The 20,503-nt window shown below is 45.2% G+C and overlaps 6 protein-coding genes across 13 annotated transcripts; 3 read left to right on the top strand and 3 right to left on the bottom strand.

The window, feature by feature from the left end:
* The first annotated feature begins 391 nt into the window (after nucleotides 1-391).
* On the top strand, nucleotides 392-5,360 carry atxn7l3a (ataxin 7 like 3a). 5 transcript variants are annotated; one of them, XM_077733987.1, is made up of 13 exons: nucleotides 392-613; nucleotides 1,100-1,199; nucleotides 1,467-1,599; nucleotides 1,735-1,906; nucleotides 1,970-2,070; nucleotides 2,160-2,182; nucleotides 2,260-2,305; nucleotides 2,556-2,593; nucleotides 2,688-2,762; nucleotides 3,095-3,138; nucleotides 3,754-3,825; nucleotides 4,313-4,461; nucleotides 4,551-5,360. In XM_077733987.1, the coding sequence occupies exons 2-13, from the start codon at nucleotides 1,149-1,151 to the stop codon at nucleotides 4,763-4,765; spliced, it is 1,119 nt and encodes a 372-aa protein (XP_077590113.1). In that variant the 5' UTR covers nucleotides 392-613; nucleotides 1,100-1,148; the 3' UTR covers nucleotides 4,766-5,360. The 5 variants fall into 5 exon arrangements, 3 of the variants coding, with proteins under 3 accessions (XP_077590113.1, XP_077590115.1, XP_077590114.1); XM_077733988.1 differs by lacking the exon at nucleotides 392-613 and adding an exon at nucleotides 832-987; XR_013328851.1 differs by lacking the exon at nucleotides 3,095-3,138 and having other exon boundaries at nucleotides 4,551-4,701.
* Nucleotides 5,361-5,363: 3 nt separating this feature from the next.
* Nucleotides 5,364-7,596, bottom strand: tmub2 (transmembrane and ubiquitin-like domain containing 2). The gene is made up of 3 exons (XM_077733983.1): nucleotides 7,443-7,596; nucleotides 6,377-6,918; nucleotides 5,364-6,245 (listed from the first exon to the last, which is right to left on the bottom strand). The coding sequence occupies exons 2-3, from the start codon at nucleotides 6,907-6,909 to the stop codon at nucleotides 5,858-5,860; spliced, it is 921 nt and encodes a 306-aa protein (XP_077590109.1). The 5' UTR covers nucleotides 6,910-6,918; nucleotides 7,443-7,596; the 3' UTR covers nucleotides 5,364-5,857.
* Nucleotides 7,597-7,744: 148 nt separating this feature from the next.
* Nucleotides 7,745-9,631, bottom strand: asb16 (ankyrin repeat and SOCS box containing 16). Its single transcript, XM_077733986.1, has 5 exons — nucleotides 9,286-9,631; nucleotides 8,918-9,185; nucleotides 8,403-8,811; nucleotides 8,262-8,345; nucleotides 7,745-8,049 (listed from the first exon to the last, which is right to left on the bottom strand). The coding sequence occupies exons 1-5, from the start codon at nucleotides 9,623-9,625 to the stop codon at nucleotides 7,759-7,761; spliced, it is 1,392 nt and encodes a 463-aa protein (XP_077590112.1). The 5' UTR covers nucleotides 9,626-9,631; the 3' UTR covers nucleotides 7,745-7,758.
* A 460-nt stretch (nucleotides 9,632-10,091) lies between these two features.
* On the top strand, nucleotides 10,092-13,441 carry psmd3 (proteasome 26S subunit, non-ATPase 3). Its single transcript, XM_077733979.1, has 12 exons — nucleotides 10,092-10,413; nucleotides 10,827-11,017; nucleotides 11,224-11,364; nucleotides 11,447-11,583; nucleotides 11,654-11,844; nucleotides 11,977-12,080; nucleotides 12,147-12,261; nucleotides 12,391-12,510; nucleotides 12,570-12,673; nucleotides 12,810-12,965; nucleotides 13,045-13,095; nucleotides 13,272-13,441. The coding sequence occupies exons 1-12, from the start codon at nucleotides 10,224-10,226 to the stop codon at nucleotides 13,347-13,349; spliced, it is 1,578 nt and encodes a 525-aa protein (XP_077590105.1). The 5' UTR covers nucleotides 10,092-10,223; the 3' UTR covers nucleotides 13,350-13,441.
* A 302-nt stretch (nucleotides 13,442-13,743) lies between these two features.
* Nucleotides 13,744-17,549, top strand: csf3a (colony stimulating factor 3 (granulocyte) a). 2 transcript variants are annotated; one of them, XM_077733985.1, is made up of 5 exons: nucleotides 13,744-14,643; nucleotides 15,574-15,722; nucleotides 15,783-15,866; nucleotides 16,272-16,403; nucleotides 16,466-17,549. In XM_077733985.1, exons 1-5 carry the CDS (start codon nucleotides 14,559-14,561, stop codon nucleotides 16,652-16,654), a joined length of 639 nt encoding a protein of 212 aa, XP_077590111.1. In that variant the 5' UTR covers nucleotides 13,744-14,558; the 3' UTR covers nucleotides 16,655-17,549. The 2 variants fall into 2 exon arrangements, with proteins under 2 accessions (XP_077590111.1, XP_077590110.1); XM_077733984.1 differs by having other exon boundaries at nucleotides 15,574-15,866.
* Nucleotides 17,473-20,487, bottom strand: samd14 (sterile alpha motif domain containing 14). Of its 3 annotated transcripts, XM_077733982.1 has the most exons (11): nucleotides 20,289-20,487; nucleotides 20,105-20,155; nucleotides 19,838-19,992; nucleotides 19,658-19,774; nucleotides 19,393-19,582; nucleotides 18,927-19,020; nucleotides 18,762-18,854; nucleotides 18,531-18,681; nucleotides 18,127-18,243; nucleotides 17,844-18,002; nucleotides 17,473-17,756 (listed from the first exon to the last, which is right to left on the bottom strand). In XM_077733982.1, exons 2-11 carry the CDS (start codon nucleotides 20,139-20,141, stop codon nucleotides 17,622-17,624), a joined length of 1,248 nt encoding a protein of 415 aa, XP_077590108.1. In that variant the 5' UTR covers nucleotides 20,142-20,155; nucleotides 20,289-20,487; the 3' UTR covers nucleotides 17,473-17,621. The 3 variants fall into 3 exon arrangements, with proteins under 3 accessions (XP_077590108.1, XP_077590106.1, XP_077590107.1); XM_077733980.1 differs by having other exon boundaries at nucleotides 19,393-19,774; XM_077733981.1 differs by having other exon boundaries at nucleotides 19,393-19,774; nucleotides 20,105-20,487.
* Nucleotides 20,488-20,503: the final 16 nt, after the last annotated feature.

The raw sequence follows: 20,503 nt of genomic DNA, 5'->3' as shown, positions 1-20,503 counted from the left end.
TCCCAAAAACATGCACAGTAAACTGTTAAGACACTAAATTACCCCTAGATATAAGTGTGAGCCTGATTGTCCCCTGTAATTGGATGGCAATCAATTCAGTGTGTCAGCTGAGTATAATTACCTGGGATATACTCCAGCACCCCCAAAATCCTTTTTAGAAATGTTTTTGTGGGACAAATTCCAATGCTATATATATTTTTTGGGGGGGGGGGGGAATGTACAGTCTTATTTTTACTTATGTCGAAATTAAAATACATTCACGGTTGTTTGTCCTGGGTTGCATTCCCCGTAGTTACACTCTAGCGCAGTTGCCTTAAAAAAGGGGAAAAAAACATGAATAATTCAATTATATGACGTAAACGGAAGTTCATTGTTACCACTTGTTATGATTGGTCGAACGCTGCTGCATGGCCGATTCGCGACTGTCAACCAGCACAAAACGAAACGAATGTTTAATTTGTCCACACTTGCGACAAACAAACCATTTAAACAAAACACACCATTTTTGAGTGACAATTGCAGTATGGACGTCGACGAAGAATTCTCGCATTGACTGACGCGGGTCATGTTGTGTTGCCTCCCGCCGGGGGGAACGGGCCGCTTCAGTGACGAGGTAAAGCAAACCAAACGTAATCATAATAGTGTTTTTGGTGATTATGAATGATGATGATAAAATGATAATGCGCGTGCACGTTAACGCTGGTTGCCACACGCGCATCACTGTTCGGCGTTCACCAGTCCGCTAAGTAGCTAATGCTAGCAAGCACTTAAACCTACCTAAATCCTTACGTTTCTTGTGCTGTTCATTCGTAACCAAATAAAACCTCCATGACGCCACTTTACTTATAAGTGACTGTACATTTGAGTGGAAAATACTCTCTTCTTCATCTTGATATAGGGTTTAAGTATTTAATGATGGTGCTTGTGTGAGTGATATATTAAGTGATACGACTACTATTGATTGTCATCACTGCTATTTCCATAAAAGTAGGTTGGAGGAAAGATTATGAGTGAATATGAATATTATTTTGTAAATTTAACTCGCTAAGAACGTCCGTCTTCATGTCACCATTATTTTTTCCTTGAATATGTCACACAGCATCATCACATTACGACGCCACTGAGAAGATTCTTTAGAGGGTTTTCAAATGAAAATGGAGGATATGGCCCTGTCAGGCCCGGACAACAACAGGCTGGAGGTACAACAACAATTACACAGTAACTAACAATTATTTCCATACCCTTCACACGCAAAATATGGGAAATCTACAATAGAGAAAAATGGTACTGCGTCAAACAATTTGTCGCCATCTAGTGGTTAACCGGGAAGCAAACACGGGATATGTATGGGACATACATAGTGCAGAATAGGGAACAAAATAATTGACTGGGTTCTGAGGCATGAATCATGATTTCACTACAGAGGGGCAAAATTAGTTATTATTTCAACTATTGTGATTATGTAGGCCTTAGTCCACGACATCTACTCTGAGCTGGTGGAAGACGCCTGCCTGGGCCTTTGCTTTGAGGTGCACCGTGCCGTCAAGCATGGCTACTTCTTCTTGGACGACACCGATCCAGAGAGTGCCAAGGAATTCGGTTGGTACCGTCATGCCTTACTGCCTGTACTTTGATTTTCAAAGACTCCTCCTTGATAAAATCTGCTTCCTGAAAGATTTCCTAATATGTCCACAAAAGGAACTCCCCCATTTTTGCCATGTGTCCATTTTGCAGAGATTGTGGACCAGCCAGGGCTGGACATCTTCGGCCAAGTGTACAATCAGTGGAAGAACAAGGAGTGCGAGTGTCCCAACTGCAAGCGACTGATTGCAGCGTCCCGTTTCGCACCCCACTTGGAGAAGTGTCTGGGCATGGGTCGCAACAGCAGCCGCATCGCCAGCCGCAGGTTGCCCCACCCAAATGACTCAAAATGCTTATCCTTATTGAATGTATTGCCTATTTCCGACAGGCTTGCCAGCAACAACAACAATGTCAGCAAATCAGAGAGCGACCAGGAAGACAATGATGACCTGAATGATAATGACTGGTCGTATGGTGCAGAGAAGAAATGTGAGTAGGAATTTGAAAAAGAAACAGAATTGCTTTTTTGTAATACATTTTTTTTCTCCCCCAAAAACATTGTTATTTTCTGCTTGCAGCCAAGAAGAGAAAGTCAGATAAGGTTCTTTCTCTTTTTAAAATTCTCCTTAATATCGACAATGTTGGGTTATCTGCAACTTTTGTTTTTCATTCACGCAGAATCAAAATTCACCTCGACGCTCAAAATCTCTAAAGCACAAGAATGGTCAGTATCTTAAATAACATTGATATACCTGCATGTGTTTGATCTCATTTAAATATTGTATATTTGTAAATGTATATTTTAAAGGTCTGATAAGTACATAGAATTTGAATACAAAGGAATAAAATGAACTTCAAATATTTATACTACACTTGTTGATGTCATGTTACCTGCATAATGCATTTAATGAGAAGTTGGGGATATTAAAGTTTATCAAGTCATTTTAACATCCCTTCCTCGTTTTCTGTTTCAGGTGATCTGGGCAGCAGTGTCCCGTCAGAATCTTTTAAGGTAACCACCTCATTAATCAGTCTCACCTCTCTGCACAGTGGCAACACTGCTTTGTCACTCACTTTGAACGTTTTTCATGTCTTATGCCTTTTAGTACAACAACTACAACAGCACTGGCATCAATTATGAAACTCTGGGTCCTGAAGAAGTTAGGTCGCTTCTGACCACGGTGAGAATGTCCTTCTTAAGGTTTGATACTAAAGCCCAACTTGACACTTGTCGACTACAGCAACTTAAAAACTAAGAACTTAAAAAAAAAATCAAAAATGAATAGCGGAAAAAATCACAAAGTACTGAATATGCGATAAGTGAAGACGCGATAATCGAGGGATTATTGTACTTTTGAGAGCATTCCGCGAAAGTAGTATATCTCAAGTCTTCCCTCCACCACCATACAAATGTGTAATTCTGCTTGTTCGGATGCCTTTCATACAAAATGTGTACCATAATCTATAAGTTGGCTCAGAAAGAGGCTTTCTAAGCACTTGTACATGTGTTCAGCAATGTGGAGTTATCTCTGAACACACCAAGAAGATGTGCACGAGGTATGTACCCCACTTACACACCGCTGCGATACGGTTTTGTGTGTCTTCCCCTATAAAAAGTTCCCCTTTCCCCCAATAGTAATCTGAAATGAAAGTGAAGTGCATGTCGACTTCACTTTCATCTTATTGAGTTTCAATGTTGGGACTGACTGAAGGTTGAACACAAGTGGCAGCCGGACTGACGAGCCATTGACCTGCACGCACGCGCCCACACTCAGGCGACCAATCACCTGCCTTTTCACTCAGAGACTCCGCAAAACGGCTGCCTGGAAGACATTTTTAAGTGACTTGAGTCTGACTCGTCAATTGACAATTCTCCCAAATAAATGTCATTGAATCAGTGACAAACAACAAAATTGGAAGTCATTCAAACCCTATTGGGATGCTGGATGATGCCATATTGTTACATTAAAGTGCGAACAGCGAGCAAGAACCTTCTTCGCAGTGCACTGTGTAACACCCACAGGTGAATAAACACCATCTCATTAACTCTCCTGGGCCCATTTTCTGTGTCTCTGAGTGGAAGGAGCTAATTAGGGTGGAAAAAAGTGTCGGCGAGGCGTGTGCGTCAGCTGGTCTGGGATGTATAACGCCACCTTGTGTCCCACCCACCAGGTCTCAGCGATGTCCTCAGCACACGGACGAGCAGAGGAGGAGCGTCAGGGTGTTCCTCCTGGGGCCGTCCGCGTGAGTGTGCCCCCCTAGCCCTCCCCAATTTAACCCGCAAGCCACCCCTTTTCTTACATGTGTACTTTATAGTGACCTCCCCTGTGAGTGAATGGTTGTGGTTTTCAATTAATGAATTTGTTTTTACAGCGTTAAATACCTATTCTTTGTAAATGACTGAAGTACGTGTACATGTACTGCTAAATGTATGTGCTCACGTATGACAAAGTTCACAGGTGGGTGTGTTTGGAGTAATGCATGTGAGAATGTGTGTTTTTTTTTGTTATAGTTTGTTGCATGTTATTACCCATATGAAGCTAGGGCGCCACATTTTGAAACTCAAAATAGACGCCTCCTCATTAACATCCATGTAATTTCTTCTAGCCAATCATCAATGAAAGAAGAAAAATAACATACTGTTATGTTGCTGGGTTTCACTTTGAAAAGGTGGAATTGATGTTTTTAGGCCAATCAGGCACCAAACTTGTGTGTTTGCCATGGTCAACAGATCTTCCCTGCCTGATGCCGACGCCATGGTAGAAAGTGGCACGTTCGATCTTCAAGGGGATGCCGGTGGGTCTCAGAACCTCATCAGCCGCCTGCAGTGGGAAGACTCGCCAGAGGTTTCGCCCACCGACTCTGCATCTTCTCGAGCCAGTAAGGAATCATTTGCTATGTAGCACATTTCACTGTTTTCAATGTGTGTACCTCATTCCTGCACGCTTCCATCCCATTTTGTCTTCCAGGCACCAACCATTCGGACCCCCGCAGGCCCAAAAAAAAGAAACGAACGTCACTTGCCATGAACAGTGCGGCAGGAGCCAGTGAAGGAACAAGCGGAAATCTATCGAGTGGCAGCAATGGCACTGTCTCACAGAGTAATGTTAGCTTGCCCACTAAGAAAAAACGACCCAAACTTCCCGCTCCTTCTATTTCTAGCATCTATGACGATTTGAACTAGCGCCAGAAGACACTCCCCCTCCACAGCTCAAACTTGAAAGGAAAGGATATCTGTCAGGACGATGCATTCAGGTGCCCAAACACACATTCCTTTTGCTTTCTTTACTGCTGTCTATTTTAGGTGAAGTTGCGACTTGTGTAACGTATTTCTTCAATTAGTGGCGCCATGTACCCCAAAAGATGGATGTGGATTCTCCACAATAAGTTGTTGCTGGCCACGATTTGCAGAAAAATGCTACTTTTGTATACTTGTGAGTTGTGAGCTATATTTTCAGTTTTGTCATGATTATTATGAAGACCTGATTATCTGATTGATGTAAGGATCCAAATGTTAACGTGACATTGCATCGTACCTTGTATTCAAAATACAAACATTGTGATTGCACATTTATAATTATCAATGGTGGTGGAGATGGAGAAGGTAAGGTCACATATTTGAAATCTAAACGTGTATATTTTTATAGTCCGGTGTGGTTTTGTATGGTGTTTTTTTCCTGTTGAAGTCTGCTCTAAATATCAACAAATGTAAAAAAATATATATATTTTGAGCACTGTCCTGCATTACTCATGTTCGTAAATAAAAAAGAAAGAAAGAATGGTAGGGTTTTCCAATGCTTTTAATTGAAAATGTCAGAGTCCAGATCATTTTTTCCACATAAGTGCCAAATTTAGCTACTATTTATTTTATTTACACTAAATACACAATTGTACACAAAATACACCAGGCATGGGCTACTTTCATCAATTATTTTAGCCTTTAAATTAGTTTCTACACATTGAAAAAATATTAGCACTAAATCATTGATTTGGTAAGCAGCCTTAAACAATAGAAAGCTCAAATTAACAACAATATAGTTCATAGGTCCATCCCATCCCCTCTCAATTAGCCAAAAAAAAAACGTAGACAGGGTTTTGGTGATGTCAAATGCAGGTCCCCACTCGTTTTTTCCTCTTTGGTGGTTTTAATGATGTTCCATTGCTGTATATAAGTATAATGTGAAATGTGTTCCATAGATTTACAGCATGTGGATGATCCAACTATAAGACTTTCAGGACTTTGGCGAAAATAGCTTGAGTTTGGAAATTAGTTTCTTCAGCGGCTATTCATGCCAAAGATGAGGAAGCTAAAGAAGACAGTGACGCCCACCAGTGAGATGGTGGCGGGCGCGGTGAAGAACTGGCGGTAGTTGATGCGGAAATACCACACCACAGCCAGGATCACTACGAACACGGGCACCACCAGGCTGCCCGTGCTTATGACCATGCCCGGTGGCCGCAAGCCACCAGAGACTGTTGTGGCCCCTTGGAGGGAACCGGCCTCTCCTGCCGCTGGGTTTACATCATGAGGGGCCTGCGAGACGTGGCAGTGGATGACGCTGTTGTGAGTCACGTTGAGCGATAGAAGAGTTCTCTTGGAGTCCTGCAGGAGTTGGCCTTGGTAGATCAGCTTGATCTGATGCTCACGCCCAGAGAAGTACTTACTGATCAAGGAGAAATACACAAGGTAAATAACAGTTCCTCAAAGTTATTTACCTCTAAAAATGGCAATATTACATGTGATTGCTGGGCTGTTTTTTGGCCCAAACTGTAATGCCATAAAAACCCAATTTACCTTTTGAGTTGGTCCACAGTATGGTGAGGCTTGACGACAGCCACTTCCTCAGTGTCGTTTAAAAACTTGAGGCGCACACAAAAGGACGGCGGAACAGAAGTGCTCAAGCCTTTTTTACATCCATCCTCGAGCTCCTCTTCATCACCGTAATCATCTTCTTCATCCACATCCGAAGCGCAAAGGCTCCCCCCCGGTGGTGCTTTGCTCTGAATGTCCAACAGCAAATCTGCATCCTCAGGTGACGCCCCTTCGTCCGCGTCCACGTCATCCGGCTTGTTTTCCAAAGCAGGTGGGCTGGCACCTGTCTGTTCAGGTGTATCGGCCGTGGTGTTACCACCCGAGTCCCCTCCGACGCTAATGACGGAGGAGTGGGTGCCCGTCGTCAGGATGGCGCCCAGGATGTGGTCACCACGGTCAGCTACGTGGGTTGAGAGCCACGCCAGGACAAGTGCCAGGGCCACCAGTAGGCCGCCACCTACCACTGTGGCGTCCCCTCCCATCCCGTCCAGCATGGTCAGTGCACACACTGCCATCTTGTTCTCCTAAAGAGGTAAGGGTTTTTTTCACATTATGTTTTGGTGCACAAGATGTTTTCTTTTTTTTATAACAAAATACAGCATCTGATTTTCAGATTTTTAAAAACGTTTTATGCATAGATATATAACTTCTAATAATACGTTTTTAAATCAAATATCAATTTAGTCAATTGGGAAAAGTCCTTTAAAACCCGGAAGTAGGATAGTAACACAGCACAGTCAACTTGCAAACGCCACAATCCGGTTGATAAAATTTTGACTGGTTAATGCACACAACACATTTCACTTAAAACAAACAGATCTTTTTTTCTAACATGGGTTAGCTCGCAGAGCCAGGAGGAATTATGATTCATGTTCAATAGTTAATGTAAACAACAACGAACAGCTTTATCCTCGCGAGCTAATCAGCTAAATAAAAACCAAGCGTTTAGAATTCTATCATCGCAAGCCTTTTTCATGTTTATTCGACATAATCCAAATGCAATAACCCATTGTTTACCATCACCACGAATGTCGGCAATATTTCTTACCGATCAGATGTTGAATCAGTGCATATTTGACGATGAGCTCTCTCAATGCTAATAGCTAGCATGCAGCTACTCGATTACTTCCTCAAAGCAAGAGGAATAGGGCGATGACGTCGGCAGCCTGCCTCCATGCTCGTATTCGCCCTTACTATAATTAGTTCTATCGAGAGGTTCATCTTTTTTTCTGTGAATATTTGTAGAAGTAATATGCCCAATTTATATGCCTGCACGCACACACACCAATTGTAGATAAGACACTGATATTTTAATGGAACCATTTGGCAAGGGTAAAGAAAACAAAGGAAGACTAAACCCAAATCTAGTGCAATGTCCCGTCATTCTGCAACAGCAGATACTCCTTGACTGAATTCGGGACATCCAGTTGACTCATTTTAAATTGCTCTAGCACCCCCAAAAGATGACGCACAGTGCAGCGACAGAGATGCTGCAGCGAGCGAGGTTGACTGCTCCGTTTACACACGAGTTTGTAGAAGCTTGAGTGTTCCTTGCTGAGATGGTACTCATCCAACCAGTTGAATGATGGGATGTGTGTGTACGAGTTAAGAATCACCTCGAAAGTGGCCGGAGAAGAAACGCATTGCTTCAACATCTGGAAAAAAAACCCAACATAATAACCTTAGTAACCATTCCCATATATATCAATAGGTGAAAGGTCAATTCAGTGGATTGCAGTCAGGTGCTTCTTGTTTCAGCACAACCCCCATTGCTAAGACTATCTGTACTGGATCTGTCGGAACAAAAATTTGCACCCTACAGCGGCCTTTGAGGACCAGTTAGGCTAGATTGAAGCTTTTCCCAAACCTTTAGTGGTACAGGTTTTGCTCCATGGTTCAGGAGGGTCCGTACCACTTCTTCGGGCTGCTGCTCTAAATAGTCATCCAGCACCTTAAAATACAATGTGTCTTAGTACTTTTTCATTTTTTGCCTCTTATTTTCTTATACCTGCAGCACACATTCCATGGGTGTGTACCCTGCGCAGTTATGGACATCAGCCTGTGCGCCGTACTGCAGCAGTAACTTCACAATGGCCGGACAGCAGTTGCCGCAAGCGTTGTGCAGCGGCGTGTGTCGTTTTTTTCCTGCCGTGCACGGGTTGGCGCCCGCCTCCAAAAGTCTGCGGATCACCCCCAGGTAGCGACCCACCTCGGAAGGCCTTTCGGCCTTGGCGCAGGCGGCGTTCAGTGCTGTTTCACCTTCCCGATTGGTGGCCAGCACGTCGCCACCTAGGGAGAGGATCAGCTCCACGTGGTCTTCCAGACCCCTCAGGGCAGCCACGTGCAGTGGGGTGAGCCTGGACTCGGCAGTCCTCATGTTTACGTCAGCCCCACCATTCAGAAGCAGCTCGGCACACCTGCAGGTGGATTTTTCATGTTATGTTTTTCCCTTTTGAATTTTTGAATATATATCTCCACATCCATAAAAAGTCTGTGTTTTTTTTAAACACTTTTCAAGCTCACTGTAAAGAGAGCGACGAGGTGCACAGGTGAAGAGCAGCGTTTCCATCATCCGCTAGCAGTCGCATGTCTGCTCCGTGGTCAAGCAGCAGTTTAACGCAGGTGGCGTGCCCTCCCGCGCAGGCATCATGGAGGGCCGTGCGGCCTCCCGGATCTGCGTTCACTTCGGCGCCGCGGAATAGGAGCTCCTCCACACAAGCTGCGTGCCCACAGCCGGACGCCAGGCGCAAGGCGGACGTCTGCTTTATCTTGGACGTTATGGTCCACATGCCTAAGTGAGGAAGTATCACAATGTGATTTTTCATTTGTATAACGGACAATGTTTACATTGAAGAAAACAAGATTGATGCGCCAAAGCCGGAGGGATGTACCCATCTCCGGGGCCCACACCATCTCTTCATGCACCGTCTCCATTAAGGCGTCGACCATGGCGGGATCCCTGAGGACGGTGTACACCCCCTTCATGTCTCCACACATAAAAGTATTGTGGATGGTGGTGTCCCGGCAGTGGACTTGAGCCGGGGCAGCTCGCACCTCCTGGAGGTGCTTGGGATTGCGTGGTGGCCTCTGGGGGGCCCTTGGCAGCGGATCTCGGGTCAGGGCTCTCCTCTGGGCCAAGGCCCGCCGTGCGTCCTCCCAGTCCTGCAACTCCTGCTCCATCCGCAGTGAGCGTAACGACGTAGATGTGAAGGGAAACGTGTCCTTGGACATAATGCTTCCCAAAGAACACAAAAGGCGACAGTATGTATGTTTTTTTATTAGTACATTCCAAATGCTTTACTTACCCCTTTCTGTAGTATTTGGAGACTTTAATAATCATTAAAAGTACATGTATTTCCTTCTTTTTGCATACAGCCGTGCAAGCAACTTTCGCAGTAGATTGGCGAATACTGACTCATTACTAGTTATTAATAGATGTTAGTGTGTTTGTAAAGTGATACCTGTACATCCCCAAAGCACTCAATAGGGGGCAGTAAGAAGTTTGATCCGCCACAGAACCAACAAATGACAAGGAATTTATTTTAATTAAACTATTGTCTAATGTACATTGTTGTAAAGGAAAGGAAGACAACCTATAATTTTATTTAGTCTGTTATTTTATTTGTGTAATTTATAAAGTTGAGCTTGTAACCGTTGTTTGTTTGTGTGAATAAAGATTTACACAAAAAAAAGACTTTACTGTTTCCTCCCACAATCCTTTGCACTGCCACAGAGTTGCCAGTCATTGTAGCGAGCGCGTCAAAAACAAAAAACAAAAGAAGCAACGAGTATTTTTTTCTGTTTTGGGTGTTTTTGAGCAGTAAAAGCGATGAAGGAGACGACGGGGAGCAAGCGGCGCGACCGGGCAGGGGGCCGAGAGCGAGACGCCAAGTCCGACAAGCCCAAAGAGGCCGGTGGTAGCGGTAGCGTCGCTGAGCCACAGGACGTCGACATGCCCGAAGCTGAGGCTGCTTGCTCTGCTAAGCAACCCAAGGAGCTTGACAGCCTGACCCTCGAAGGTAGTTTGACATTAACTAGCTCCACACGGCACAGGTCGCTTGCCGACCGGCTACGATTGACTCAGCCTGGCGCTAGCCTTGTTAGCTTTGTTAGCGCCCTCTGCGAACTGTTTTGATTATTGACACTTATTTTGTCACAGAAAAATCCACACCTGAATGTTCAGTGTTTATTATGGTTTTGAATTTATGGTATTGTTTTGTTATATTGGAGTGTTATCAATCTTCTTTTATTTTATTTAATAGAACACGCATTTAGCTTGTTAGTTTGTTTGTTTGTCAGTGTCATTGCCAGGAAACGAGTGTGCATAGATAGGGCTAGACTAGAGTATATTTCTGTTTTCATTCAGTTTTATTCATTTTTACTCCTTTCTAATATTATTTATGTTAACACATTTTGTACCAAATAACCACAGACATCAAGGAGCACGTCAAGCAGATCGAGAAGGCAGTTTCGGGCAAGGAGCCTCGTTTTGTGCTGCGAGCGTTGCGGGCCTTGCCATCCACCAGCCGTCGACTCAACACGCTGGTGCTGCACAAAACCATCAGCGGCTTCTTCACCAACAATGTCGCCACCAGAGACTTCCTACTCGCCTTCTTGGATGAGGTAGGTGCATATTCAGATGTCCCAAAGCTGAAACCTTGACTTCCAATCATTTGTTTTGCAAAGAAACAAGCTTTCACAGCCACTCCTTCCTGTGTAAACGAATTGGATGTCTAATGTTGTCAATAGCAAGCAATTAGTTAAAACGCCTGTTAACAGCAATGGTCTTAAATAAAAAAAAAAATCAAGCTGTGTATTATGTTTTGCAGCCCATGGACCTGGTGGACGGCGATGTGCCATTTCGTCCCAGGACGGGTAAGGCGGCGACCACTCCACTTCTTCCTGAGGTTGAAGCATACCTACAGCTGCTTCTGGTGGTCCACCTGACCAACAACAAGCGCTTCAGCGAGGTAACCTTGTCTTCTGGCAGAAAAATGATTGGCTCCGGTTTGATCTTTGCCCAAGAAAAGACATGGCATGACTATGTTTCAGGCTCAGAAGGTTTCTGACGACCTCCTGCAGAAGATGGCCCCCAAGAACCGCCGAGCTCTGGACCTGGTGGCCGCTAAGTGCTACTACTACCACGCTCGCGTCTACGAGTTCCTTAACCAGCTGGACATCATCCGCAGGTAAACCCGCCCATCCCTCGCCCGCCACCCAATGGCCAGAATTAGGACAGCATCGACTTTCTTCCATCAGTTTTCTGCACACGCGTCTGCGCACTGCCACCCTTCGTCACGACGCCGACGGCCAAGCGGTTCTCCTCAATCTGCTGCTAAGGAACTACCTCAACTTCAACCTCTATGATCAAGCCGAGAAGCTCGTGTCCAAGTCCGTCTTTCCCGAACTCGCCAACAACAACGAGTGGGCCCGATACCTTTACTATACTGGTAAGACACACGCTTTTTCCACCATGCACAAGCAAAATACCCCAAATAGGATAATTACAAACAATTGTTTTGATAGTTTGGCCACCCCTGAAGTGCATTGGAATAAAAAAAAGTGTGTTGATTTTTTTGCAGGTCGGATTAAAGCCATCCAGCTGGAGTATTCAGAAGCTCGCAGAACTTTGACCAACGCACTCAGGAAAGCTCCCCAGCACACGGCAGTGGGCTTCAAGCAGACGGTGGGCATGCACGTACCAACGTCTGCACGCCACGACCCCAAACCCTAACGTTGATGGGGTTTTTAGGTGCACAAGCTCCTGATCGTGGTGGAGTTGTTGCTCGGTGAAATTCCTGACAGACTTCAGTTCAGGCAGCCGTCACTCAAGAGGTCGCTCATGCCCTACTTCTTACTCACTCAAGGTCAGTGAGGAAATCGGCTATATTTCTATAGTGAAAATGTGGGATTCCGGCACCTAGTTTTACTCATGTTGCCTTTAACAAAAAATATTTGATGCATTTATACTTGACCCATGTCACATTCGCCCGTAGCTGTAAGAACGGGTAACCTGTCCAAGTTCAACCAAGCGTTGGAGCAGTTCGGCGAAAAGTTCCAGGCCGATGGCACGTACACGCTCATCATCCGACTCCGACACAACGTCATCAAGACAGGTGAGTCCATGGCAGCTGGGATACAAGCCGGCAGGGAGTGAGCGTGTTTGTGCGTGCAGGCGTACGGATGATCAGCCTGTCGTACTCTCGCATCTCGCTGGCCGACATCGCCGTCAAGTTGCAACTGGACAGTCCCGAGGACGCCGAGTTCATCGTGGCTAAGGTAGCGACACAAATAGGGCCGCTACAAGATGACATTTTTTTTACATTAAACTGCTAATGTATAATATGCATATGAATTGTTATGTGCTAAAAGAAAGTTATGGAGAGTTTTAGTATTTTTCCTTTTTTCCCTCCAGGCCATCCGAGATGGAGTGATCGAGGCAAGTATCAACCACGAGAAGGGCTTCGTCCAGTCCAAAGAGACGATGGACATCTATGGCACCAGAGAACCTCAGCTTGCCTTCCACCAGAGGATCTCCTTCTGCCTTGACATTCACAACATGTCGGTTAAGGTATGCACGCGCTCACGTGTCTGCAAATGTGTCAGCCGGGCATCAATAGCGATGTTCACGGTGTGATTCTTCTGGTTAGGCCATGAGGTTTCCGCCTAAGGCTTACAACAAAGACTTGGAGTCAGCTGAGGTAACACACACACACACATAAACACAAAAAAATCTTAAAGTAGTGAATTCGCGATGAGGGAAGATGTGTTAATCGAAGGATTACTGTACCAATAGTATTGCGATACTCTCAGGGATACATAAGTGCAGGGAATGTATTATTTTAGTTTTATTTTTGTATTTGACACATGTTTACAGGAGCGTCGGGAACGCGAACAGCAGGATCTGGAGTTTGCCAAAGAAATGGCCGAAGATGATGACGATAGCTTCCCCTGAGCCTCCATCCTTAAGTTCTTATCTGATGTTTATTACCCACAATGCCCTTCTGTTCTGCTTTTTTGCGTTAACAAATAAAGGTGGTCAACTTCTGTAGCTGTTCATCTCAATTTCACATCTTAACTACTTGATGCAAAGTTTTCCAAGGTGAGTTTATACAAAAATGATTTCGTTTTTATAATCAATATACAGAAAAGGTAGCTTTACCTTTTACACTGACAAGTCTATTTGTAAATCTTAACTTATTGGTTGCCATTCACAGCAATGGATGTCCAGTCCGACTTGCCCGAGGGGCTAAAAGTGCAATATTTCCGTTAAAAGGTGATTTTTCCTCATCTCTAATTTTCTAAGCCACTTTATCCTCTTAAGGATCGCAGGGGGTGCTGGAGCCTATCCCAGTTGACTTGGGGCCAAATGTGTGGGACACCCTGAATTGGGTGCCATCCAATTGCAGGGCACAAGGAGACAAACAACCATTCAGGCCTGGATGGGTTTTTTTTTATGGGTAATTTTACTCGCATGTATAACAAATTCTCCATAACTTGGAATTTTCTCTCAAGACCAGAATTAAACATTGCGAAACATTTTGTAAAAAAAAAAACACATTCCATTTTTGTTACTAGTTACTGTAACACATTTTTTGTCAGTGCACATTTCTTTTAGTAAGTCGACTTTATTGACGCACACTACACAATTACCTCTTTTGTAGTCATCAATATGCCCAAGTAATTGTGAAGTTATGTAAAATGCTTCCGTTTTAATGGTTTCTTTATCACCATCAAAGCCAGAGTTTCAACACTACCGGTTGACACATATTAGAAATACATTTATTTCTTCTTGTAAATCCTTGCATTTCTTTATAGCCGAAGTGATGATTATGATGAGTAAGAGGGAATGACGCAGATCTTTCACGATTTCCCAAACCTAAAAATTCACGCACTCTTCCTCAAGGACATAAACGTCCCTTTCAAAGATGACCCCCGGAGCAGAAAAAGTTTGCTCCTGGCCCAAAAAAACATCGCCTTCATAGTTGAACCCCTCAAGAAAAAAAGATTTGCTTTGTAGCAAGTATAGTTTGAAATTGACGACGCTGAAGCTTTCCTTCCCTTCGGAGGCGCACCCGAATGACGTCACGTGGCGCAATCGTCACTTTGGCAAAGTTAGAGTTGCTGGAATTTCCCTCGGGAGCCACTTAAAAGCGCACACAAAATGGAAGTCCAAGCTCACTTCAAGTTCGTCGTGGAAACCACGCGTGACTCCCAAACCGCTCTGGTCGACATGCACGCGCACGCAGGTGAGTGCAGTGCGGGCGACCACGCCCCCTCGCCCGTGCTCACTGCTTCAAAAGTTGCGCTTTTTTTGCGATCATTTTTGTACCTCGTCTTTTTCTTGCGGCTCGACCGACCCTTGGTTCGAGCAGCGCCAGTCGTACGACATTGGTTGCCATTGACAGCGGTAGACATGCAGGTCTTGTCATCTGATAAGCCTTCAAATTAGAACTGGGGGCGACGCAATGGGACTTGCTACTAATATACAAATGGACACTTAATCAATTGACAAGTAAAGCCATAACTGTTTTGAAAGTTCATTCTGTTCATTTTTTTATTGTTCCGTCTGAAATTCTCAATTCATTTTCCATCATTGGCAATTATAGGCATCAAATGCATTTTAAATTGGACAGCTAAGATTGATGAGTAGATATATACTTAAAGCATAATCTAAGGGGAGGGTCAGGTGAGTGTGCAAGCAATGTTAGTACAATGTCATTTCAGATATTTTCATAAATGTTTGAGGAATAACGATTTTAGTTGGCCTAAAGTGGAATAGACATTTTATTTGGTTAAAATAGATTTTTAATCATTGTGTCCATTTTTTCTTTCAACATTATTCCCATTGATTAACCATACTTCATATTTTAAATGACAAAAGATACAATTTTATCTAAAGTATTATCAATGTAATACATTTGGTTAAAAAAACATTTTATTTCTATTGATATCTTCTCAAATGGAATAAGAAACTGAAAATCCAAATATATTCTTTTAATAACTTTAGTCTTGAATCCAAATGGTTGTTCACATCTGCTTTCGCTTTGAACAAGAATGACACTTGTTACATAATATTCAGCCTCTCACTTTTTTCCCACATGACACTTTTTGCTTCCAATGCACATTTACTTGTTATTACTAATAATTTTTTTTTTGATGTTTCATCGCCGCTGCAGTTTTCCTCTTCCTCTGCTGCTTCCTATTCCCGCGGACAACCCGGCCGGCGCCCGTCGCCCACCCGGCGTCGACCCTCCGAGACACCCTGGAGCGAGCCCGCATGTTGGCCGACAAAATCGCGGAGCAAATCCCGGCGCCGCACGCCCAGGTGAGCCTGCACGCCACATTTTGGCATGGTCGTGTGTTAACCTTTGACCTTTCCTGGCAGACGGGAGACCTGGAGATGATGGCCGCCGCCCTTGGCATCCCACCCGCGCCCGTTCTCAAACCGCTGGCGGCAAACTTTGACGTGGTCAGTGCCATGTCTGTTGTCTATTTATTTCACTTTTCTATTCCCAGGTGCGATGATTTTTCTTAAAATTTTCCCTTTGAAGTAACACATTTGTACTATCTATCAAAACCATGAATATGGAGGTGAAATTGTTAATCAAGGGCGGCTTATACGAGAGAAATTGTAAAATTCGATGATTTTAAGGCAATTTTCAGGGTGCAGCTAATATGCAAGTAAATACAGTCATTTCTTGTTCCAATTGTTTTTGTTGTGAACTTTCTCAGTGATTTAACATCACATTTATATCATTTTATTTGTGTTATTCATGTAAACTTTGTGTTGAATCAGGCTATTTATACAAATATTTTTGCCTGGCTCAAATTATCTTGTAAAAAAAAAAGTCTCAAAAGTCTTTCCTATTCACAGGACACATGCGTGAGCCGCATGTCAACCGGCGTGCAACTGTTCCAGGAGCTCCTGGGAGTTCTCTCGGCCCGCCTGGATGGGCTTGAAGGCCTTCGGGCGGACTTGCGTGACCTGTTCGCCCGGATTACGGAGGTAACGTCGACCCGCCGACCCCCACGTGACCTCGCGCCGCTCACGACGAGCACCTTTTGCAGATCCACAAAGCCATTCGGCCGGGCGACACGCAGCCGGTCCCGGACTCGGCCGCGGAGCTTGCGTCGCGTCTCCACGGCGACTACGAAGTTCAGGTGGCCGCTCAGGTGACTCTGGGGCGCCTGCGGTCCTTCGCGCACGACCTCATCCGAAGCCTGCGGGATATCGCCGGCCACGTGACGGCACGCTGAAGGACGCCGCTCTTATTTGGGTGGGCTCCGAAAGTTTTTCCTCCGCTCGTCCGCAGCGCCCCCTGTCGGAGCGACGCGCAGACGGTGGATATAGCGAAGACGTTGGCGTTGAGGCTGAGCGTCGGGTGAGGAATGCCACGATGCGCCGGAACACGCTCGCTAGCTCGCTCGCACACACTTGCCTTACTTGAAGACATATTTTAATTTATTGAACTTTGCTTTTCATATTTATGACATTTTTGTGTATTTAAGGCTATGCCGTTCCTATTTATTTATTTCCATTTTATTTATTGACCATGTGATAGGGCTGCCACTAAGGATTATTTTGATAGTCGACAAATTGCAAATTAGTTTATGCAATTAATACATTAACCCGTTCGAATACGTCCTATTTATTTACAGTTGATGTTCTAAAACCAGAAAAAATATATTCCCTTATTTGCCTTTTTTTCTAAACAGAAAGTCAAATTAAAAAGATTAACAGGAGCTATTCCGATTTTTTTTACTTCTCTTTTTTTGTTTAAAAAACTACAGTACATTTACTGCAGTTGAAAAGTGAAAAAATAGGCAAATATTTATGCTAACTATGTTGCACCACCATTTGAGTTCATATAAAACCCATTGCTGTCATTACAGCTATTTGTCGACTAATTTCAATCAGTCCTTTAAGGCAGCTCTACTCAGTAACGAGCACTTAACCAAAAGATGTTTAAAGTACGATACCACAGTTACGTATTCCGCTCTCTTGACTTACTGTCAGAATTTTTACAGTCGATCCAGTAACAATTCTCAATTCCAATAATGATCGACTCATCCTGGTCTTTTACAATAAGAGCCATTTATTCCAAAGCACAGCCATGACAATAAACGCTCTAGCACAGAGCAAAGGTTAACAGCATTTGCATCTCATTTGCATACGAGCGAGAAGAACTGTACTCCTTGACCATATATGGACGTGGTTTGGAGTTCAGTTCCTTCGCTGCTTTCTGCGTTCTTTGTCTTTGGGTTTGCTGCCTTTTTTGTCTTTCTCCGCCGACATCTGCAAGACTTTGATGCGACGTTTTAGCGCGCCTCGGTCGCATGAACTCAGCACGCCCAGACCCTGTTGACACCCGTTTGGGGTTTATATCATATCAGAATATAATACCTGTCATTTTTGGCCAATTGTTCCAAAATAGTGTTGTTTTACCTTGAGCTTGCTGCCATCCAGCTGTAGCAACGAGCGTCCGTCGACGTCTTCAGCTCGGAATTCTGGGATGTAGCGATCCATGCTCAGCTCCCCCAGCCACTCGCAAACCTGCTGGCTCGTCCAAGAGCGCACCGGGCAGGACGACGACTCGTCGCTAAGCTAGCATTCAGAATGTAATTTGCTTTGAGCGAATAAAAAAAGAGCAATGGGGCCAAGTTTGACCCACGGGCCATAGTTTGGAAACCACCGCTTTTAAGTATAGTGCTTGAAAAAAATGTCTTACCTCGTCAGATGATTGTGAGAGCGTTTGGTAGGGATGTGAGGACGCGGAGGAGGCTAACTCCACGTGAGGACATGCTACTGTCTGTTGTGGAGAAAAGTCCTCGCTCAAATTGGACTCCTGCAGGACACACAAAATCTCTCTTTCTACTACAACAAAAAATATATTGACCTAATAGACTAATAGAAATTTGCCAGCATACAAACACATGAAACCCCTCCTGCAAACATCACCCCCAGTGCACCCACAAGTAGATTGCACCCTAAGCGGTCGCCCACATTGCCTATTACAAAAACTGGCCCTGCTCCAAAGACTGCTTTGGAGTGCAAAAGACAAATGACATCATCCAGAAAAACTATCTGAAACAATAAGGGCTGACCAATGAAAAGTCAAAAAGAAACGTGTACCTGCGAGCAAGACTTTGGAGGTGCACGTGTGCCCGTGGGGTTCGTCTGCGGAGATCCGGGCGGTGTCCCCGAGGAGGAAAACCAGGAGAAGGAGACCAAAGACGCCGAGGCCCGCGAAGACGCACGCTCTCGGAGACTCCCGGATCCGTCCCTGATGCAGAAGTCAGAGGTTAGTGGCTGCCCGTGCTCAAGTGGCGAGGTCGCCCAATCAGGGAGGGGGCGGAGACTCACTCGCTGTCCACCTCGCCGGCCCCCTTGTCACGTCTATCTCTTTTGTCAGCTTTATCCTTTTTCACTCGTAGGTACGAGCGCCTGAGGGTGACGCTGATCAAGGGAGAAAACTATTAGGGGTCTTGTCACAACAAAGGGGAGGAGCCTAACACATATCATGCTCACCCCAAATCAAGGAAGCGTCTTTTGGTTTTCTGGTCAAATAAAACCGTCGTCCCGTCGCCGGGACTGGCTTCCCGGCTGGACTCGCACACCAGAACTAGAGAGGGGTGCAAAATCAAAGTGCTTTCACCATAATCAAATGAGGAAATCAATATATTTATGTTTAGAAGCGGAATTGGCTACAAAAGATGGCATTGGTCAAAATGTCTTATTAATGAATTGGCTGCCATGAAATGATGATGGATGTCTAAGCCATTTAGGGAGCATTTCAATCCATTGATAACAACAGATTGTCAGGTTATGACCTGTTTGGAATGGTGGAAGTAGCTCCATCTAGTGCCGAAGCAGAAAAGTGCAACAGAATGTAGGCCGAATTCAAGCTTCTTGCTCATGACATTTTTATTTTCTGCAGGGCCAATAAACAATCAGGCTCCCAGATGGTAGTTTGGATACCCGCACAGGTGATTACCTTCACTGTCGGGCCTCCTACTCCTCCGCGTGTAAACAGGTGAGGCATCGGAGGAGGCGGGGCAAGACTTTGAGAGCGAATCAGTGAGCGAGGCTAGAGCTTCTTGCGACGTGTCATTGGTCAGTTGATGATAGCGCGTCCGTGGGGTCACCGCCAATGTTATGCCGGCATCATCGGGCAAGCGGCGCACCTGAGGAATAAAAACAAGAGGTGGGTGTTTTTCCCCACCCCTGACGCTTTGTATACTGCCGTGCGATTGGCCCACCAGTGATGTGTCGAACGAGAAGGCAGAAGTTCGTGCCGACAGCAGCGAATCGGGGGAAGGCGAGGAACCTCGGGCGGTGGGTTGGAGAGGAGAGGGGGCGGAGTTTGTCGCACTGTCCTGGGGTTCACACACACAGATGCTGTTCAAGTAGCATCAGATGGTATTCTTCTTTTCACACACCTGTTTGACATCCTGGCTGTCGTCGCCCTCGTTGGAGCTGACACTGTTGTCATGGCACCGGGAGCGAGAGGGGCGGTGCCTGCGACTCAGCTGGGCCCGCCCCTTCTGAATGCTGTTATCCAGTAGTTCCGTTTCGGGAATCACCCAATTCAACTCTTGGAATACCATACACGCACAAACACACATATACACACACACATGATGACATCATCCCGTCATGTGAAGTACCTTAATTAGCTTTAGCATTAGGGGCTAGCTCTTACTTACCAAACACGCTGTCACTGTCGTCCAGGCCTGCGGACATGACTCGGCGCTTTTCTGAAAGACAATACGCGCACAGGCACGCGCACGCGCGCGCACGTGAGAAGTCATAACAGCATGGCTGTTGTCTGGAAGAGGGAGTGGTCGCCAGGAAGGCAAACGCCACATGCGCGAGTTATGACGTCATCACCTGTTCAAAAGCTTGAAAGCACGCGCGTGCACGCGCGCGCACGCACACACTCGCACGTCATTCCCGGAGCTGCGACGTTGTCACGAGCGGCGAGGGGGACGACTGAGGGGAGGATGAGGAGGAAGGAGGAAGAAGATGCTCAAGTCATGTGACTTCCGTGATGGACGGACGTGGAGAAAGTGCTGCCTCACGCAGCATCAGCACCAGCGCGAGCG

The sequence above is a fragment of the Stigmatopora nigra genome, chromosome 15 (assembly GCF_051989575.1).
Source record: "Stigmatopora nigra isolate UIUO_SnigA chromosome 15, RoL_Snig_1.1, whole genome shotgun sequence".
NCBI lineage: Eukaryota > Metazoa > Chordata > Actinopteri > Syngnathiformes > Syngnathidae > Stigmatopora > Stigmatopora nigra.
This window is presented reverse-complemented; position numbering and strand designations above follow the sequence as displayed.

Excerpts from the sequence above, each read along its gene's own strand:
- psmd3 (XM_077733979.1), top strand. The coding sequence starts at position 10,224 with ATGAAGGAGACGACGGGGAGCAAGCGGCGCGACCGGGCAGGGGGCCGA. Across the intron at positions 12,081-12,146 it reads CAGTGGGCTTCAAGCAGACG|GTGCACAAGCTCCTGATCGT; the intron begins GTGGGCATGCAC and ends TGGGGTTTTTAG. Across the intron at positions 12,674-12,809 it reads CCGAGTTCATCGTGGCTAAG|GCCATCCGAGATGGAGTGAT; the intron begins GTAGCGACACAA and ends TTTTCCCTCCAG.
- asb16 (XM_077733986.1), bottom strand. The coding sequence starts at position 9,625 with ATGTCCAAGGACACGTTTCCCTTCACATCTACGTCGTTACGCTCACTG. Across the intron at positions 9,186-9,285 it reads GGTGTGGGCCCCGGAGATGG|GCATGTGGACCATAACGTCC; the intron begins GTACATCCCTCC and ends TTCCTCACTTAG. Across the intron at positions 8,346-8,402 it reads CCATGGAATGTGTGCTGCAG|GTGCTGGATGACTATTTAGA; the intron begins GTATAAGAAAAT and ends TTGTATTTTAAG.
- csf3a (XM_077733984.1), top strand. The coding sequence starts at position 14,559 with ATGGAAGTCCAAGCTCACTTCAAGTTCGTCGTGGAAACCACGCGTGAC. Across the intron at positions 15,867-16,271 it reads TGGCGGCAAACTTTGACGTG|GACACATGCGTGAGCCGCAT; the intron begins GTCAGTGCCATG and ends TCCTATTCACAG. Across the intron at positions 16,404-16,465 it reads TGTTCGCCCGGATTACGGAG|ATCCACAAAGCCATTCGGCC; the intron begins GTAACGTCGACC and ends CACCTTTTGCAG.
- atxn7l3a (XM_077733987.1), top strand. The coding sequence starts at position 1,149 with ATGAAAATGGAGGATATGGCCCTGTCAGGCCCGGACAACAACAGGCTG. Across the intron at positions 1,907-1,969 it reads AGCCGCATCGCCAGCCGCAG|GCTTGCCAGCAACAACAACA; the intron begins GTTGCCCCACCC and ends TATTTCCGACAG. Across the intron at positions 2,306-2,555 it reads ATCTCTAAAGCACAAGAATG|GTGATCTGGGCAGCAGTGTC; the intron begins GTCAGTATCTTA and ends TTTCTGTTTCAG.
- samd14 (XM_077733981.1), bottom strand. The coding sequence starts at position 20,141 with ATGTCCGCAGGCCTGGACGACAGTGACAGCGTGTTTG. Across the intron at positions 19,993-20,104 it reads CGACAGTGACAGCGTGTTTG|AGTTGAATTGGGTGATTCCC; the intron begins GTAAGTAAGAGC and ends TGGTATTCCAAG. Across the intron at positions 18,244-18,530 it reads CTCCAAAGTCTTGCTCGCAG|GAGTCCAATTTGAGCGAGGA; the intron begins GTACACGTTTCT and ends TGTGTCCTGCAG.
- tmub2 (XM_077733983.1), bottom strand. The coding sequence starts at position 6,909 with ATGGCAGTGTGTGCACTGACCATGCTGGACGGGATGGGAGGGGACGCC. Across the intron at positions 6,246-6,376 it reads ACTGTGGACCAACTCAAAAG|TAAGTACTTCTCTGGGCGTG; the intron begins GTAAATTGGGTT and ends CTCCTTGATCAG.